At 40.5% G+C, this 21388-nt stretch overlaps 1 protein-coding gene and 1 pseudogene across 1 annotated transcript in view; both read left to right on the forward strand.

The window, feature by feature from the left end:
• The window catches only part of RH36 (RNA helicase 36), a 118447-nt gene that overhangs the window by 11823 nt on the left and 85236 nt on the right, over nucleotides 1-21388 (forward strand). Inside the window, exon 2 of the mRNA XM_089429580.1 lies at nucleotides 4631-4953. Within this exon, the coding sequence (XP_089285706.1) occupies nucleotides 4631-4953 (323 nt within the window). The remainder of the gene's footprint in view (nucleotides 1-4630; nucleotides 4954-21388) is intronic.
• Nucleotides 6555-9251, forward strand: LOC149265543 (THO complex subunit 2-like; annotated as a pseudogene).

The following is a 21388-nucleotide window of genomic DNA, read 5'->3' on the forward strand; positions in this document are numbered from 1 at the left end:
CAAGTAAATCAAAGGGAGTTGTAGGAGTTGCTGGCCCTAGCTTACCAAAAGGTACAACACCAAATCAGGAACACATCAATGATGGACTCTCCTACAAAAACATCCTACAGGGCAAATCAACAGATACAGCTCACACAGAACAAACACACAATACTCCCAGTCCATACATAGTGGAGCAAATGACTCATGCCCCAGAACTGAACATAGACATTCCAGAAATAAATTATCTCTGCACTACATATGAAGCACAAGCCATCATCTGCAGATTTAACAGTTTTTGGCCAAAACCAATGGATCTCTTTCATTGGATATTCACAAATTGGACAACAAATTGTGAAATACACCTATGCTCCAAAGGTTTCTTCATTGTAAAGTTTGCAACGTCGGAGGATCAATAAATTATTCTTCAGTAAGACCCATGGTTTTGGAGATTGGCGGGACTTTTCATAATCCTATGGTTCCCAGATTTTGATGCAAACACCATGATTGTATCCAGAATGTCGGTTTGGGTTAGGCTGCATAACCTACCCCTACATTTCTAGCATAACCAAGTGCTAGAAGGAATTGGGACTATCTTAGGACGATACATAAAAACAGACACACAAAGAATGGAGGAAAGAATTTATACATTCCCACGAATATGGGTGGAAGTGGATCTCAGTAAAGGCTTGCCGGATCGCATACAACTGATACACAATAAGAAAAGCTAGACTTAGTTATTAGATTTCAAGAACACAACCTTCAGATGCCGAATATGCCGACAAACAGGACATCTACAAAACACGTGCCCTGAAGCCAAGAAAGAATCACAAAAGAAGAAGAAACCAGGGAAGCAGCCAAAAGGATGGCAATTTCCCCCAAATGAGCCAGATGAGGAAGCGGATGAAGCAAAAAATGCACCCATTCCCAATATGCAAACACAGAAATCGCAAGAAAAAGAAGCAAAGGGGGAAGTATCAAAAGAACCAACTGATTTACAGGTTACTATGGCACAGCTAGCAAGGATACCAGAAGCAAAGGATTCTAGCGGATACAAACATCATCATGCATCAGACAATTCTGATTCAGACAAGGAAATTCAAGAATAGAAGAAGGAAACCAGCTAGCTGTTGTTACCTCCACGCCATCTCAAGGAGAATGGCTAAATGTTGAAAAAAAGAAATGGAGAAAAGTTTAATCTTTTCTGTTCATCTATTTTTAGTTGATTAATTTATATCAACTTATGATCATCAGTGTTTGACTGGATGATGGAATGCTTTCAAGCATCTGCAACATGTAATTTTGTTTTCATTAATAAAATTACGAATTTTCCTTGGGAAAAAAAGCTCTACGTAGGTGTCCTCCATCAGTGTTAGAGTTTGATATTCACCAGATTACAGGAGAGAGAAAGGATTGGATTACAAGCAGGTCATACTTGCCTTGTTTTTTATATAACAAGGGTACATTGCTTTGACAGGGTTTGCATGGATAACACACAATATTGAGGCATTTGGCCATTATCCAAATGATTGATGTAGAGAAAGGTGACATTAAGTAATCCAGGAGAAAGAAGAAAAGTCACTCCAAGAAGTACAGGAGAGGTGTTAGAAGTGAATGCAACAACATTTACATTATGTCAATGACACATTGTTGGAACTTGGAAGCAGTGTCCTTCAATACAGATACCACTGAGTTAAGGTAGGCCATGGTAAACAAAGAATTTTGGGTCCCAAAGAGCCTACCAATGGAGCAGTCAATAAATCCATCAAAAGTTTGAGCAAGACAAATGGAAGCAAATTCATACGTGTAAACAAGAATCATGGCACAATTGTATTGGAGCAGCATGGGTGGAACCATGAAAACATAATCTAACTTACTGAATTTTAACTTGAAACTCCCAGGTGCAAGGGGATGTTCTTTATTGTTAAGGAAATCAAATATAAGGTCTTAAAATTGAAAAGTTACAATGTTCTCTACATTACAAAAGGAGAATAGTCAAGAAGCCCCAATAATTCATTGATGGTGATCTTTATCCTTAGATTTTGGGACACTAAAATCTCCTTGAAAATGATTTCCAACTTGTTAGTCACATTGATTATCTCTCCAGGCTTGAAGAGTTTATCTCTTTTATAGTAATGTGCTGTGGAATAATAATTGTGCAACTGTTGAGGGGCAGAATCTCAATTGTGGACATCAACCGCTTGAAGCCTTTGATAAGTCAAACAAATATTTTTTCAATGGATGGGACCATTGTTGTATTTAAAATGTGAACCACAGTAGCCATTGTCCAGAATTTGGATGTGAAATATCAAACATGGAATTTTGGGGGTAACACTTTGTCAAGATTGTTGTAGACCTGATAGATGTATTCTCTTTCTTATCACAAGATGTCATTTGATCAGCATTGATATAGTACTAGTAAGTAGTAACTAATTGTATGATTGAATTTGTATCTTGTAAATGTTCTAGTTTCTAACAAAATTTGAATCTATATTTCATTTTTGTATGTGTAATTTGTTATTTTCTTAATATATATAGATAGATAGAAACTGCGTCCTCCGTGCCCTGTTTTTGGGATCATTGTGTCTTGTGTCGGACACTCGTATTTCCATGTCCCATGTCATCGCGTCAATTGCCTTAGGTTACCACTTGTTAGCGATTGGATTGGCATTGTCTTTTTACATTTTGCTTCTACCTCCATCTCTAGGTAGAGGTAAAGCTTTGAGTCTATTAGTGTTTGCTCTTTTGTCTTACCTAGACCATGCTGTTTCATTTTTCATATTGACGTTGCGTTTCTTTTACTTCGGTGAGGGGATTACGGTTCTTGCAACTTGGATGCTATGTTATTTAGAGCTTTGAGCCTATTAGTGTTTGCTCTTTTGTCTTACCTAGAGCATGCTGTTTCATTTTTCCTATTGACGTTGTGTTTCTTTTACTTCGGTGAGGGGATTACTGTTCTTGCAACTTGGATGCTATGTTATTTAGAGTAGTGTATCATGCATGCGGGAGCGAATTTCAGGAGCGCACTCTCGGGGACGCTCTTGAAGGGAGTGGGTTTGAGGGGGGGGTGGGGGGGCGCTCCCCCGCAACCATGAGTGTATGCAATAGGATGAAGCTTGTCACTAAGTTACCATTTGTCAGCAACTGGATCAGCCTTGTCTTTTCTTCCTACTGCTAGTTCTATCTTCATCTCTAGGCTAAGCTAAATTTTGCACATTTTCCTTACTTCGAGCATGTCGTCTCTTTTATTTGTTGACAATAATATCTCTATTACTTTATTATCTTTTCTTTGTTTTCAGGAGGATTCTTGATACTCCCATAGTCCATGGATGACTGATTATACTTTCTAGTCACTTTGAACTTTTCCTTGGTCACTTATCTTGTCCTATCCTAAGAGATGTCTTAAGTTTTTTCAAGGGAAATCATCCTCTCTCTCAACCCAAGGGCAAGAGTGAGGGTCAGCACAACAATATTCATAGGCACGTAGCCATTACAACAATATTTCATGTCACTCGCAAGGAATTGAATCTGGGTAGGAGAGATGACAACCATTCTGCCCAACCACTCGAGATAACCCCAATTGACTAAGAGATGTCTTAAGTTATTGTTGAACAATGAGGATACCTTTGTCAGGTGTCAGGTATGCGCTAAAAAAAGAAAGTTAGAAAACAACTTAACATGGTTTGTAGTTTCTTCTGACAGGCAGAAGACTGTACCTGAAGCTAAAGAATGTGACAAAGGTGTCTGTTTTTTAGGTGAGGATGTCTGCTGTTAGTTTTTGGTTGCTCTGAGTTGTTCTTGTAGAAATATTCCTTACACTTATGATGTTTGGCATCTGCAATCTTTGGTCAGTGTAAGGTTATGACAGATTCTATGACAGTTATGACAGATTCCTTACACATTATGATGCATTTAAGACAGGAGTTACACATGCTAAATATGGTGCATCCCTTGAGGAGAGATTCCTTGTGACATGTTCTGGATGATTTCTTTCATGAAAGGATATTATTAGCCATTATTTTTGTAACCACTTTTCCCTCTCTTGTCTAGTTTGACTTAGTAAGGCAGCGTACACTAGTTAGGCTTATATACAGTGACCTTGAGTAGGCTGATTGTACCAAGAGAGTGCCTGAGGCTCTCTAGAAGCCATTGTTGTCTGTTGAGGACAGTATTATAACCTTTCTGTTGTGTGCATCAGAAGACAGTGGATGCTGTTCCAGTCTTCTGTTTTCTGTCCTCTGTATTCATGCTGCTGGTTTATTAGATTTAGTCTCCATCTGTTTGTAGAGATGATCTCATCTTCTTATGCTGTGTCTACACTCTTGAGTTCTCCATTCAACAGTTGTGTTTATGCAGATATGAAATTTTGCAGTGCTTTCCAGTCTTTCTGTTTTAGCTGTAGGATAATTCTAAGAGTGCAGATCTGTGGATCACGTGGTTGTAAAATCATGAGATCTTCAATATATTTGGAATGTATGAGTATGACTTGATATCTCCTAGAATGCACTGATATAAAATTTTCATAATATCGTGGATTTATGGTCTGCACATGGAGTTTTTTATGAGTAGTTTGTTCCTTCTTTTATTTATTTACTTACTGGCTTTCGAAATATGCTTCTTTTTTTCTTTTCTCTGAACAGTAGTGGTGCAGTTTCTTGTTTTGGATGAAGCAGATCGTTTACTGGATGTGGGTTTTGAAGAAGAACTGAAGGTAGTATTTCAGTGTTTGCCCACTGAACGTCAAACTCTTCTCTTTTCAGCGACAATGACTGGTGATCTAAGAGCCTTGCATGATGTATCTGGAGACAAAGCATACTTTTATGAGGCATACGAGGGATTTAAGACAGTTGAGTCATTGAACCAGCAATACGTTTTTGTTCCTGAAAATGTGAAGGATGTATATCTCATGCACATTGTTTCAACTATGGAAGATAATGAGATCAGATCTGCCATTGTTTTTGTTTCCACCTGCAGGTAATGCTTTTTAATTCTGGACCCTTTTGTAAAATTCTAATTTTCCAATATCAAAAGCACATAGCAGAATGTTTTAACTTTTAAGTGCAGAGCATGCTTGATAAAATGATAGAAAAAGCTTGAACAAAAATCATATAGAGGACAATAGGTTGGCATAATAACAAATTTAGCACATGTTTGTTTTATATATGTGCATCTCTATCCATATAGAGTCTAGATACATTTGTAAATGTGTAGGGGGTTCTTTTAATACATATAGATGATATACCAACTCAATATCCCCCTATATTTGTAGTTTTTCAACCATGGTATACGCTCATTGGTGCATCGCATCGCTGATTTATTTACCCATGCTGTTCACACAAGTTTCCCAATGGCTTGGTCCTACCACATCATTCACTGGATTCATAAGTCGAGCTCTAGTGCAGATTTGAATAACTATAGGATAATCATCGTGGTACAACTTCCTCAAAACTCTATGCCACCAACCTTCTTGTAGCTGTCCAAAGTTGTCGAGAGGAGAGACCTTCGAGGTAGGGGTTAGGCAGGTTTCAAGCTAGAATATCAAACAATGGATCATATGCTCAGTCTTCAAGTCGCCATTGAGGAGGCGAGACATTGCTTTTCAAAATGCTTCAACTATTTTGTAAACTTTTGGAAAGCTTTTGACTTATTTTTGTGGGAAGCCATGTTCTGGATGCTCAGATACATTAAGGTTTGAGAGATTCTTATAGCCTCTATTAGGTGACTTTATGAGATAGTCCTTGGTCAATCTTCCTATAGCCACATGGTTTATTTGATTTCATCAAGAGCACCATCGAGATGAAGTAGGGTGTTGTTATGAATATAATTCATAACAAGTAAATAAATAAAATATATGTAAATATTAAATAATCAAATATTGATTATGTTAAATAGTCATTAAGTTAAGTGAAAATGCATGTCTAAAAGACATGTCTAGTCACGAAAGGACACCTGCTTAGGTATATATATGTGGGTCCTCATTGTAACATTCATCACTTGTACATTTATATATATTAATAAATTATTATTTACAAATACCTTTTGTGTATTTTTACATTTAAGTCAACAAGCTATCAGTTTTGATGGTTCAGTGGTATCAGAGCCATGGCGCACAATATAATCATGCGAGTCTTTGAGCGTAGTTCGCCGCACAATATGCCATTACGTTCACGTCCTGAATCCATGGAGAATTTTAGTAAAATTCAAGAAGCATTTCAGCGTTTAGAAAAATCATATGCAAAAGTTAAAGCATGTCGAAAGGAAAGCGATAACAAGGAAAATGATCTAGATAATGATTCCGATGAAGCTTATACAGATCAAGATGAGGATTTAGATAAAGCTGATCTTGATGTGAATGAGGATGATCTAGATCAAGATAATGATTATGATGTAGCTGATATAGATCAAGAAGATTATAATGTTGAAAATCCAGATGAAGTTGATCTTGATGTGGATGAGAATGATATAGATCAGGATGATGATCCAGATGAAAATGATGTCGATGAAGATTATGTAGATCAAGATGATGATCCAGATGAAGATGATGCGGATGAGGACTATATCGAGAAACAAGAAATATGTGTGGCCGAATTTCTGTGAACACTCGTCTTCTATATCAACAAACAAAGTTTAACCTTCTTCGGGAGGAGAGTGAAGGCTATGCAAAATTGGTGACTCTCTTATGTCAATGTGGTTCTGGTGGATTGACACATAGGACTGCATCTGCAGTGATCAACACAATTAAGTCATTAATTGGCCACTTTGATTTGGACCCAAACCGTGTTTTTGACATTGTTTTGGAATGTTTTGAGCTGCAACCTGAAAATGATGCTTTTCTTGAACTAATACCTATCTTCCCAAAGTCTCATGCTGCACATATTCTTGGATTTAAATTCCAGTACTACCAGCGTCAAGATGTAAATGAGCCTGTACCTGATGGACTGTACAGACTTACAACAGAACTGGTGAAGGCAGATTTTATTGACCTTGATAACATATATGCACATTTACTTCCCAAGGATGAAGAAGCATTTGAGCATTATGAAGAGATCTCAAAAAAGCAATTGGATGAGGCAAATAAAATTGACAAGATAAATCTTGTAGCAACAGGGAAGGATCTAATGGAAGAGGAAAAACCTGGAGATGTTACAATTGATTTATTTGCAGCTCTAGATATGGAAGCAGAGGCTGGTGGTGAATGTTCCACAGAGCTTGTTACAAATCAGAAGCTGGGTCTGCTGAAAGGATTTCTTGCTATTGATGATTGGTTGCATGCACATTTGCTGTTGGAGCGTCTTTCTCCTCTTAGTCCAGTTGCACATAAACCAATTTGTGATGGTTTGTTCAGGGTTGTAGAAAGGACAATTTCTTCAAGCTATGCCATCATGAGGCCATCACTTTTAGTAAATCTTGGTTCTTCTAATTGATCTGTTGATATTGCCACAATTGGAGATGGCATGGTAAAATATATGAGTCAAGGATCTTTTATTGAATTGCCTAGAGAACTTTTCCAGATGCTGGTTTCTGTCGGTCCATATCTTTATCGAGATGCTCTTCTCCTACAAAAGGTTTGCAGAGTCTTAAGGGGTTACTATTCATCTGTCTTGGTACTTGTGGCATCTTCTGAAAGTTCAAGCTCTCAAGATTTAGGGATAGGTGATCGTAGAGATCCTCGTCTTCGGTTAAAGGAAGCTCGGTTAAATGTTGAGGAGGCCCTTGGAACATGTTTGCTTCCATCTTCACAATTATTACTTGCAAATCCAACTGTAGGACAAGAGATATGGGAAGTAATGAGTCTTCTCCCATATGAGGCACGCTATCGTTTATATGGGGAATGGGAGAAAGATGATGAGCGCATTCTTGTTGTTTTAGCAGCTCTCTTGACTGCCAAGTTAATACTAGGAGGATCCTGAAATGTCTTGCAAAGGAGAATTTAAAGCAACTTGGTCGTATGGTAGCGAAAATAGCTCATGCCAACCCAATGACTGTATTGCATACCATAATGCATCATATTGAAGCTTAGAAGGATATGATTACTCCTGTTGTTGATGCCTTTAAATATTTGACACAACTTGAATATGATGTACTAGAATATGTTGTAATAGAGCGCCTTGCTCAAGGAGGGCGTGAAAAACTGAAAGAAGACGGTCTTAACTTGTTAGACTAGTTACAATCACTGGCATCATTCTGGGGTCATTTGTGCAAGAAATATCCATCAATGGAGTTGAGAGGCCTTTTCCAATATCTTGTTAATCAATTTAAGAGACGAGAGGGTATCGAGCTTGTTCTCTTGCAGGAACTAATCAAACAAATGGCAAATGTCCAATATACAGAGAATATGACAGAAGAACAGTTAGATGCAATGGCCGATGGTGGAACTCTTCGATATCAAGCCACATCTGTTGGGATTACGAGAAATAACAAGGCCTTAATCAAGTCTACGAGCAGACTAAGAGATGCTTTACTTCCAATCAAGTCTAAAGTTAGATGCTAGTAGTGCCTTTATTGTGTCTTATAGCTTAGCATCGATCAATTGTTGTCATTAAGGCTAATGCACCACATATAAAGATGGTTAGCGAGCAATTTGACAAGTGCCATGGCACATTGCTTCAGTATGTGGAGTTCTTGATTAGTGCAGTTACACCTATTACAGCATATGCTTAGCTGATACCTTCATTGGATGATCTTGCACATAAGTACCACCTTGATCCAGAGGTAGCTTTTCTAATATATCGACCAATTATGCGCCTATTCAAGCCTTCTAGAGTGTCTGAGATTTCCTGGCTTGTGGATATGTCGAAAGTAGTGGCTCAGTTAGATCAAGATGGTAGTAAAGAGATGGAGCACTGTAATTCTTCTTTTGAACTGGTTCTGGATCTTGGAACAAACTCAAAGTCTATCATGTGGTCAGACTTTCTTGGAACAGTTCATTCAATGTTGCCTTAAAATCTTGGAACAGTCTTTCTCCAGAGTTGTATGTTACATTTTGGGGACTTACATTATATGATTTATATGTTCCTAAAAAACGATATGAATCAGAGCTTGCTAAGCAACATGCTGCTCTCAAAGCTCTTGAGGAAATATCTGACAATTCTCATAGTGCTATTGCTAAACGTAAGAAAGACAAGGAAAGGATTCAAGAGGTCTTGGATAGACTAAGTAGTGAATTTCAAAAGCAAGAACAAAATGTTGCGGCTGTACTATTCGGCTGCGTATTTGTCCCGACCAATAGTCGTTTAAAAAACGTCCACGCCAAGCGTTACGACTCACCTTGATGGAGAGCTGTTCAGACGAACAATCGAAGGTCAAACATCGTGGCCGATCGATTAAATTGCTGGTCACGTTATAACTTAACTCTATAGTTATAATAATATTATTATTAATATAATTTAATTAATTAATTAATTAAATTATTTAATTATTAAAAAAATATTGAAATTAAAAAAAATTAGAGTTATTTAAAAAAAACAAAAAAAATTAGAGTTATTTAAAAAAATAAAAAAAATCGATAACCCTGGATTCAAGACAGTGTTAGCAAGCGAATTATACGGGCAGAGGTGCCAATGCCGTCGAGTTACATATACCGAGATGACAAATGCAAACTGAAGGAAACTGTCGACAAGAAGCTTTGAGGACAAAGCTTATGAAGGAAGGGGCTATGTTATGAATAGCCAATGCCGTCGAGTTACATATGCCGAGATGACAAATGCAAACTGAAGGACACTATCGACAAGAAGCTTTGAGGACAAAGCTTCTGAAGGAAGGGGCTATGTTATGAATATAATTCATAACAAGTAAATAAATAAAATAAATGTAAATATTAAATACTCAAATATTGATTATGTTAAATAGTCATTAAGTTAAGTGCAAAGGCATGTCTAAAAGACATGCCTAATCACGAAAGGACACCTGCTTAGGGATAGATATGCGGGTCCTCATTGTAACATTCATCACTTGTACATTTATATATATTAATAAATTATTATTTACAAATACCTTTTGTGTATTTTTATATTTGAGTCAACAAACTATCAATTTTGATGGTTCAGGTGTCCCCTCTTGCCCATGTTATTCGGGATATACATAGACGAGTTGTAGGCTTTTTTGCAAGTGCACATCTAGCTAGGCAATGGTGTCTCCTCCATCATGTCCTGATCTCCATACTCCTCTTCGCCCTCTTGGGGTTAGGTAGGTTCAAGCTAGAATATCAAACAATGGATCATATGCTCAGTCTTCGGGTTGCCATTGAGGAGGCGAGACATTGCTTTTCAAAATGCTTCAACTATTTTGTAAATTTTTGTAAAGCTTTTGACTTATTTTTGTGGGAAGCCATGTTCTGGATGCTTAGATACATTAAGGTTTGAGAGATTCTTATAGCCTCTATTGGGTGACTTTACGAGATAGTCCTTGGTCAATCTTCCTATAGCCACATGGTGCTCCATTTGATTTCATCAAGAGCACCATCGAGATGAAGTAGGGTGTCCCTTCGTGCCCATGTTATTCGGGATCTACATAGATGAGTTGTAGGCTTTTTTGCAAGTGCACATCTAGCCGGACAATGGTGTCTCTGTGAAAATTTCAAAATAGAAATCCAACTGCAGTGACTGATATTATTTCTTCTACTTATTAATTCAAAAATAAGTTATTCACAGTGCTTCTACGACAAATATCGAAATAAATTTTGCTGCATCCTTCACAATTAAAATATTGCGGAAAGTAAAGATAAATACTAGCACAAGGATAATCACAATGACATAGTTATTTTTGGACAATCGTCCTCGGAAAAACCTAGTGTGGGAAAACTGGTGCAACAAATGAGGGTTTCTTTATTAATCTTCAGCAAAAATCTCATGTACAAGATGCAACTAGCAGAATAGAAAAGATATCTCTGTGAGAATTTTACAGACAACTTTCTCACACTCCTTGGCGAGATTCTGATATGGGAGAGGACTTGTTGCCCCCTCTATCACTCACAGCGTCAACTTCTATGTAGGGACTGCGCAGTCCCAGTGTCTCAGCTTATGCGCTATCTCACAGTGTCAGCTTCTACGTAGGGACAGTCCCAGTGTCTCAGCGTCTGCGCTGTCCCTCTGCGTCACAACATCTGTGCTATCTCTTCTCTGCTCTGCTTCTTTTGCTCTTGCCTCTCGACTGTTGCTGATACCCTCTCTCCTCTTCACTTGCAACTCTCCCTCTAAATCGATTTCCTCTTGCCGAACTTCGACCAGTGAGGAAATTGATTTTACTCGGGTAACTGAGTATCTGCCTGGTGTATATTCCAAATGGCCATCAAAGTCCTTATAATCCTCTAGTTGAGTATTCAACAACCCAGATTAGATTCTAATCAATGGCTCAGATCATATTGACTTGATCCTTGTCTTCTTCTAGAAGTTTCACCCACAGTTAGATTAATACCCTTTAATTATTTTAATTTCCTAAGTTTAGACTTAGGCACTCATTAAAAATAATTAATTATTTTAATAAAACTGTCTCCGGGTGGAATTTTCCAAAACGATTTCTGGGTATTGTGGAATACATGTGTCTAAGCCTCCCTGCAAAATTTGAGGCTTAGAGCACATCCGATGCTACTGGAAATCAACACTCCCCCTTAGCGAGGAATGTGCTCTAGCAAAGCAACCTGCCGAAGCATCACCCTGTTCTCTAACATCTCCCTCTACGCTACTGATGTTTGACATCATTGCCCACCAACTATTGCGTAAATGCTACATCTGTACTGTTGCTGACCCTGCCACTGCCAACACTGCATCCGTATTGCAACTCCCTCTCATTTCTTGTCACTGTAACTGAGACTGTTTCTGCTACTGAAACAGATTCTTGACCATACCCATCTGATTTCTGAACTGAATGAACTTAGCTCTTCCTAGAGCCTTTGTGAGTACATCTTCTACTTGATCTCCTGTGGGGACATATTGCCGCTGCACTGCCCCACGCTGAACACAGTTTCTGATAAAGTGACATCTGATATCAATATGTTTTGACTGATCATGAAATGCTAGATTCTCAGAGAGTTTGATACAACTTTGGTTATCGCAGTGAATCTTGGTCGCTTCCATCATTTTTCTGAACAAACTCACAAGCAATTTTCTAAGTCATATAGCTTCACATGTAGCTGTTCTTGCTGCCATATATTCAACTTTTGTTGAGCTCAGAGCTATCGACTTCTGTTTCCTGCTGCATCAAGAGATCATTCCTGATCCAACACTATAGCTCTACCCAGAGGTACTTTTCCGGTCTATTGAACTACCTGCCCAATCTGCATCTGTGAATCCATCCAATCTGACGTCATCTCCTCGGGAGTATTTCAACCCATATTCGATTGTTCCACGCACATACCTAAGAACGTGCCTAGCTGTTGCCAAGTGCACCCTTTTCGGTTCCACCATGAATTGACTAAGGGTGTTGATAGCGAAGCAAATGTCTGGCCTAGCATTGACCAGATACATGAGTGACCCAATGAGCTGTCTGTACAAGGTGGGGTCCACCTCCTTGTGTCCTGATGCATGTACTTTCTTCCAGTTGGTGATCATGTGTGTAGCCCTGGGTCGACAATCCTGCATTTTGGATCTCTTAAGAATCTCTGTGGCATATCTTCCTTGCCCAAGGAAGATCTCTCGATTCTTCTGCCAATCTTCCAATCCTAGAAAATAATGCATCAACCCCATATCCTTCATGTCGAATTCTGCTTCGAGATTCTTCTTGCAGTCCCTGTATGAGCTTAGATGACCCTGTTAGAAACAAGTCCTCCACATACTCTAGAATAAGTGGCTCATTCTCTACCATTAAATAGTAGAGATTGGGACCAACCTCACTCTTGACGAATCTTAACTGCTACAAGTAACTATCAATCCTACCATACCATGCTCTAGATGCCTGCTTGAGCTCATACAGGGCTTTCTTTAATCTGCATACGTGAGTTCTCTTTTCATGAGTTTCGAAGCCTTCGAGCTATTCTATATACACCTCTTCTTCTATCACCCCGTTCAAGAATGCTGTCTTGACATCCATCTGGGGAATCTCTCATCCCATTTGAGTTGCTAGGGATATAACGGATCTGATAGAGGTATATTGGGCTGTTGGGGCGAAGGTCTCTTCATAGTCTATTCCTTCTTTCTGTGCGTACCCCTTTGCCACAAACCTAGCCTTGCACTTCTCTATACTGCCATCTGCAACATACTTGATCTTGTAGATCCACCTTGATCCTACAACTGATCTATCCTTTGGTCTAGGTACTACTTCCCAGACATCATTCGTCATGATAGAACTATACTCCTCTACCATGGCATCCACCCAAACTTGGTGTTGAATGACTTCTTGAAAGCTAGATGGTTCTTCAACTTGTGCTACCAAGGCTTGGTACCTGTTAGGTTGTCTACGCTGCCTCTTCTCGGTTCTAGGAGCTCCAACAAACTCCTTTGCGTCCCTCAGTGTCTGCTGTACTTCCCTGCTGGTTCTACCACTGGTGGTGGGAGGCTCAATCAACTCCTCCTCCTAATCCTGTCGTTCCATCTGCTGAGAACTATTTGGATTTCCTTCCTCTGAGGAAATACTGGTATTGGTCATTGTACTCGATCCAGGTGTTTGTCCTCCTTGCTGCCCCTGTTGTTGTTGGACTAATGGAACATCTATTGACTGACCTTCTGTTGGCATCTCTCGAGATTTCCTAAAAGATCTGTCCTCCATGAACTTCGCATCCTGTCTCACTACAATCTTCCCGCTGATAGGAATGTAGATTCTGTATGCCTTTGAGGTCTCGCTATATCCTATGACGTACCCCTTTTCTGCAGTCTGATCCAGTTTACTGCGCTTCTCATCTAGAATGTGACAATATGCCACCCTTCCAAGTATCCTGAGATGTCTAACTTCCGGCTTCTTCCCTGTGAAGACCCCTTTGGGCGTTTTCTTCCCCAATGCTCTGTGAGGAGTTCTATTTTGGATATACACCGCCGTGTTGCAAGCTTCTGCCCATAAGAACTTAGGTAGATCCTGATCATACAACATAGCCTTTGCCGCTCCAACAATAGTTCTATTCTCGTGCTTTGCAACTCCATTATGCTCCATTCTCTTTTGAGCCCTCCTTTGCGCATAAATCTGTGAAGTCTTTGTCCGTATATGCTCCACCATTATCTTAACGCAATACCTTTATCTTTTTCCCTGTCATGTTCTCAACGAGAGCCTTAAACTTTGTGAACTGATCAAAGACCTCATCCTTGGTCTTTAAGAAATAGATCCAAGTTTTTCTGGAGTGATCAACCATAAAGGTGACGAACTATTTGCCACCACTAAGAGCTCTTGTGGACATTGGGCCACAGATATTTGAGTGTATCAATCCCAATACGCCTTCCGCTCTGTTTTAACTCCTGGGAAACACTACTTTAACGTACTTCCCATTTCTTCAACCCTGTGAGCATCACCTGATGCAATGAGTGCTAAGTGGACTATTCAAAAATCATGAGAAATTAGTCAGTTATGACTACCTCTCATGGAAATGGTCATAGATGAATGACTTACTTAACGCAGTTGAATCCCAAAAATGATATCTTATATCATCATGCTCAATACTAAAGACTGGAACTCCTGTCACAGTCTCTCTGAGCATCCTCGTTGCTCCGTGGTGTAAGTGTCCCATTCGCCTGTGCCATAGCTCATGCAGTTTCTTTTCACCATTAAGATTGTTGCCTATCAATGCCATTGGAGACTCACGCTGCAATCTATATAATCTGTTGCTTTGAGCTCCAATTTGTCTCTCCTTCCAACTTGGATGTTTGACATATACTTTCCTTCCAATGAAGTATACATCGTATCCATTGTCCTGTAAGTGGGACATTGAAATTAGATTCATTCCTAACTCGGGCACATGCAGAACATTAGTGACTCGGATGCTGTTTCCTGCTTCTGTCTGAAATGCTATGGTGCCTCTCCCTACTAGAGTACACTTCGTTCTGTTTCCCATAGTAATATGGAAGTCCATTTGTTCTTCTTGACATTCTCGTACTCCAACCATATGAGTTGAAGCCTCGCTATCAATGTACCAAACATCCGCTGATGCTGAACTTGACAAACATGCGATTTCTTCTTCTAATATAGAAGATAATCTGGAAACATTTTGATTTTCCATCCTTCTTAGTGCTATTTTCCTATTGATCTTTGACGCTCATTTTGCCCTAACAATTGCTGCAGAAGAGACTATGTCTTTACCTGAATACTGCTCTACGCTGAAACTTCTGCGCTGCTCCCTGTGTCATTGGTAATTTCAACCTGGGAATCTTCCTCTCTGTCGACTCACTCAGAGAGGGATTTTCTTATGAAAAAATTGCCCCTCCAGGACTGGACTGCGCAATTCCTCTGGTGTTTTGATTTTCTGCCTATGCAGTAATTTCAAACTCCCTTCTCTACAACGCTTGGCTCTTTCGGTTTGCACTTAACTCAGTGCTGATACCATGTGAAAATTTCAAAATAGAAATACAACTACAGTGACTGATATTATTTCTTCTACTTATTATTTCAAAAATAAGTTATTCACAGTGTTTCTACGGCAAATATCGAAATAAATTCTTGTTGATTTGGGGTAGCATCGGATGTGCTCTAGCCATGAAAATTGGTGGAGAGGTTAAAGCACATGAGATCTCCAAGAACCAAAAATGGTTTGGGAAGATTCTAACTGGTTTGGGAGATATTAAAATAATTAATATTTTTAATGGAGTTCCTAAGTCTAAACTTAGGAAAAATAAAATATTAATGGTTATTAATATAAAACTAGGTTAGAAGGTTGCAAAAGACATGGATCAAGCCAAATCTAATCTTAGACGTTGATTAGAGATGTAATCTCTATCGTTGAAGGACCAACAGGAAAAGTATAAGAGGATGCTTGAGGTTCAGTTGGAGAATACACCAGAGTGATCAGGTATTCGATTTACTAGAGCGGGGTTTGCTAAGTAAAGTCGAATCAATGATCAACAACGAGGGGCAGTGAGTACTGGACAGAGAGGCAAAGACAGTAACGAGAGACCAACGCAGAGGCAGAGAGGCAGACATAGAAGCCAGATAGGCCATGCAGAGCCAAACAGAGACAACGCAGAGGCCAGAGGGCCTGCATCATTCACGCAGAGGGTTCCAAAGGCTACACAGTGCCTCAGAGGGCTGATGCAGAGGGTTTTGACGCTGACGTAGAGGCCAGGAGGGCTGACGCAGTGCTTCAGTGTTGCTGGAGAGGGTTTCATGGGGAAGGTTTTCTAAATACCTGCTTCCGAATAGAGAGGTATCACTGTCGGTTATTTTTCTCTATCGGGTGAGCCAGTTTGGCACCAAGTTCTACTCAAGGATAGACTGCATAATAAAATAAACCCTCAAAATTGCTGCACCGATTTTCCTGCATTGGGTTTTTTTGGGCCCTAGGACGAGTTGTCAAAAATTAACGATGTCACTTGTGTGTTTGCTATTTCTTCCAGCTGTTGATCTGTAGATGGTTGAGACTGTATTGTGTTTATTTGGATGTTTATATGTTTAAATAACTTGTTTGTAATTAACAAGTAGGAGAGATAAACCAGAAGAATACAGATAAAACTTCTAATGGGTAATACTTAGAAATTTCAACATGGTATCGGAGCCAGGTTGCAGATCACAGGAGAGCTGAAGGCATCAGCTGAAGCAAAGCATTTGCAGCAGAAACAATTGTCCCGCGTGACAGAAGCTGTTCCTTGCAGAAAGCGACAGAAGAAGGGTTGATGCAGAGGGACTGTGTCATCAATTCGGGCCAGAAAGAGGCCAACGCAGAGGCTGAGGAGGGCAGAAAAAGGCTCACGCAGAGCCACACTGAGACCAGGAGGGTTGACACAGTTGGTTGAGGGAGCATTTTAGCCAGTGTCGGGATTGCGCAGAGTCTAGAGACTCAATCATTTAGTTGCTGGGGCATAGGAAGTTGTGGGTAGTTTGTGGGGAGTGAAGCTGGTGGGGTACTGTGGGCAAAACAATACCTAATATGGGGCAAAACCAAGGTAGAGGAAGTCGCTATTGAGGCGGATTTTTAGCCAAGGAATCCGGATCAGTGTTGCAGGTGCATAGAAGATTGGAGAGGTGCGACTTGATGATTGGCAGGAGGATTTCCAGAAGGGAAATCGAGACTCAGAGGGAGTCTGTCAGAGAACTTCCAGGCGGGAAGTAGAGAGACTCGGAGGAGTCGACAAGAAGAGCAAAGAGATAGCCATGAATGGGTTGAGGGATTAGGACAGGTTGGACGGGGCGTCCAACTTTGTGGTCTGGAAGGCCAGGATCCTGTCCATTCTAGATAGACATCACATCAAGGCATTCACCTTGAGAACAGTGACAATCCCAGTTGACCCGGCTGATAATGAAAAGTACGAGGACGCAAATGGCCAAGGCGAAATGCATCATCTTTGATGGGGTCAAGGATCATGTAGTCCAACATATTGCCGAGAAGGAGACGACAAAGGAAATATGGGACGCCTTGAAGAAATTGTACCAACATACTTCTGTGCAGAGGAAGATGTTACTTGAGAATCAGTTGCGGGCATATCAGATGCAAAAGGGGGAGCAGATAGATCACTTCCTCGATTGATTGAAGGAGATCCGGGACCAACTGACTTCCATAGGGCCATGTCGAATCAGGAGTTGATGGTGAAGACCGCTCTAAACGCAATCTCCGAGGAGTGGGAGACATTTGTCCAGAGCATTCTGGGCAGGGTAGATCTTCCAGATTGGGAAGAATTGTGGGTGACTCTTTGTCAAGAAGAGATTAGATGTCTGAGAAAGACAAGAAGTAGTAGCAAAGGAGTGCAAATCAAGAAGGAAGAGGAAGAGGATGTAGCTCTGGCATTTGCGGGAAAGCAGGAGAAGAGGAAGAAAAAGGACCTCTCCAAGGTCAAATGCTTCCACCTTGGGGAACTAGGTCATTAAGCGAACCAGTGTTCGAAAAAGAAGAACAAGGGAGAGGCATCTGACTCTAAGGCAACGCCAGCGAAGGCGAAAAACGAGGTAGAGGAGGATGGCGATTGTGCCATGAGTGTTCATGTACCTCTAGAAAAGAGGTGGGGAGACATCGAGCTTTAGTCAGGAGGACTACAGGCGATGAGGGGCAGGATCCTTGAGGTACCCAACCTCTTGGATTATGCCTTTCTACGAGAGCCCCGAAGAGAGAGTAGAAAAACTGGCGGATGTTGGTAGAAACGAATGTGGATGAAGCAACGGAGAGTGCTACAGTGCAGGAGTCCCGGGCAGCGCAAAGCTAGCAGGCTGCAGCAGTGCGAGAGGCACAGAGAGGGTTGCAACAGTGCAGGATGGCATAGAGAGGTTTGCAGTGGTGCGAGAGGCAGGGAATTGTTGCAGCAGCGTAGAGGCAGTAGAGGGAGCACTTCATAGTGGCAGAGGGAGCTTCAACATCGGGAGTGTTTCTAGCCTGATAGGGATGTCAGTAGTTGGGTGGATCAGTTACTTACTTCTCAGTAACTGAGTTGCAGTGCAGTAGCGGTTAGCAGTAGCACGATGCAGCATGATGAGAGGGGGTTGCAGTGTTGGGAGAAAGGACCAGCAGCAACACAGATGCAGAGGGAGTTTCCGTACAAATGCAACAGTGGCACTAGCAGAGCCATGGGCAGCAGTACAGGATGCAGTAGTGCAAAGGATGTTGGGCAAGGAGGCCTAGCATCAACACAGGTACCGGTGCTGTATAATCAGAGTGATGCTCAGTGTGGAGTATTACTAGATCACAATCCTTGCTAAGAGGGAGCTTTGATTTGGTGTAGCATCAGATGTGCTCTAGCCATGAAAATTGGTGGAGAGGCTAAAGCACATGAGATCTCCAAGACCCAAAAATGGTTTGGGTAGATTCTAATCGGTTTGTGAGATATTAAAATAATTAATATTTTAAATGGAGTTGCTAAGACTAAACTTACGAAAAAAATATATATATTAATGGGTATTAATATAAAATTGTGTTAGAAGGTTCCAAAAGACATGGATCAAGCCAAATCTAATCTTAGCCGTTGATTAGAGATGTAATCTCAGCCATTGAAGGACCAACAGGAAAAGTATAAGAGGAGACTTGAGGGTCAGTTGGAGAATACACCAGAGTGATTAGTCATTCAATTTACTAGAGCGGGTTTTGCTAAGTAAAGTTGAATCAGTGATCAACAACAAGGGGCAGTGAGTACTGGACAAAGAGGTAGATATAGTGCTGAGAGACCAGCGCAGAGGTAGAGAGGCAGACGCAGAAGCCAGACAGGCCACGCAGAGCCCAACAGAGACAGCACAGAGGCCAGAGGGCCTGCGTCATCCGTGCAGGGGGCAACAAGAGTGATGCAGAGGGTCCCAGAGGCTGCGCAGTGCCTCGAGGGCTGACATAGAGGGTTTTGAGGCTGCCGCAGAGGCCAGGAGGGCTGACGCAGTGCTTCCATGTTGTTCGAGAGGATTTCGTGGGGCAGGTTTTCTGAATACCTGCTTTCAAATAGAGAGGTATTATTGCCGATTTTTTTTTTTGTCGGGTGAGCATAGTTTGGCACCCAATTGTACTCAAGGATAGATTGCATAATAAAATAAACCCTCAGAATTGTTGCACTGGTTTTCCCGCATTGGGTTTTTCCGGGGATGAGTTGTCCAAAAATAACGATGTCACTTGTGTGTGTGCTATTTCTTTCAGCTGTTGATCTGTAGATGGTTGAGACTGTATTGTGTTTATTTCGATGTTTATATGTTTAAATAACTTGTTTGTAATTAACAAGTAGGAGAGATAAACCAGAAGTATACATATAAAATTTCTAACGAGTAATACTTAGAGATTTCAACAATTCTACTGCAACCTTCACAATTAAAATACTGTGGAAAGTAAAGAAAAATACTAGCACAAGGATAATCACAATGACAATTGTTTTTGGACAATTGTCCCTGGAAAAACCCAATGTGGGAAAACCGGTGCAATAGATGAGGGTTTCTTTATTAATCTTCAACGAAAATCTCATGTACAAGATGAAATTAGTAGAATAGAAAAGATATATCTGTGAGAATTTTACAGACAACTTTCTCAACTCCTTGGCGAGACTCTGATCTGGGAGAGGACCTGCTGCCCCCTTTGTCACTCACTGCGTCAGCTTCTGCATAGGGATTGCGCAGTCCTAGCGTCTCAGCTTCTGTGCTGTCCCTCTATGTCACAACGTCTGCATTGTCTCTTCTCTGCTCTGCTTCTTTTGCTCCTGCCTCTTGACTGCTGCTGATACCTTCTCTCCTCTTCACTTGCAACTCTCCATTTGAATCGATTTCCTCTTGCCGAACTTCGACTAGTGAGGAAATCGATTTTACTCGGGTAACTGAGTATCTGCCTGTTGTATATTCCAAATGCCCATCGAAGTCCTCCTTATAATCCTCCAGTTGGGTATTCAATGACCCAGATTTGATTCTAATCAATGGCTCAGATCATCTTGACTTGATCCTCGTCTTCTTCTAGAAGTTTCGCCCACAGTTAGATTAATACCTTTTAACTATTTTAATTTCCTAAGTTTAGACTTAGGCACTCATTAAAAATAATTAATTATTTTAATAAAACTGTCTCTAGGTGGAATTTCCCAAAATGATTTTTGGGCATTATGGAATACATGTGTCCAAGCCTCAACTCCCTGCAAAATTTGAGGCTTAGAGCACATCCGATGCTACTAGAAATCAACGGTTTCCTCCATCATGTCCTGATCTCCATACTCCTCTTCGCTAATGATGTGGCCTCTTGGTCTCCACTCCTGAGGGTCTATAGAGACACTTGGATGCTCTTACGATCATAGTTTTAAAATTCGGCCGATTCGAAATGGAAACGGCCGAGTTGATCCGTTTCAATGCCCATAATTGTGACTCGGTGGAGGAAACGGTTCGTGAGGCTGAGTCATGGCTGACTCGGCCGAGTCATTCAATGACTCGGCCGTTTCCGTATTGACTCGGCCGAGTCATAACCTGCAGCCCGTAACCCCATCAAAACAGCAATTTGTCATTTTTTTAATGAAATTTTAAAGTGTTTTCTGATTGGTTTGGATTCCAAGGTGTTTTATAAATTAGTTAAATGTTATTTGGGGTCCATTCCCCTCTCCTAGTATCGATATGCTATTCAAATTTCATGGTAATGTTAAATTCTTAAAGTAAAAGTAACATTCTCCTTAATCTTCATTTTCATCCTTTTACTTAAATTTTTAACATTACCATGAAATGACTCAGGATGTTTGAGAGTGGTTTCGGCCTCATTGGATTTCATATGGAGAAAGTAGAATTTTAGATTTCATTCAAAATCTAGTAGACTTATCAGTTTTTCAGGATTTCAGGATTGGAGGATTGCAATGTTTCCATTGAATTTTGTCATGTATTAAGGTATGGAACTTGTATTTAATCAAGAGCACCAATCCCTCTA

Source organism: Pinus tabuliformis, chromosome 6 (genome assembly GCF_031772625.1).
Source record: "Pinus tabuliformis cultivar Carrire ecotype Pingquan chromosome 6, CPIR1, whole genome shotgun sequence".
Lineage (NCBI taxonomy): Eukaryota > Viridiplantae > Streptophyta > Pinopsida > Pinales > Pinaceae > Pinus > Pinus tabuliformis.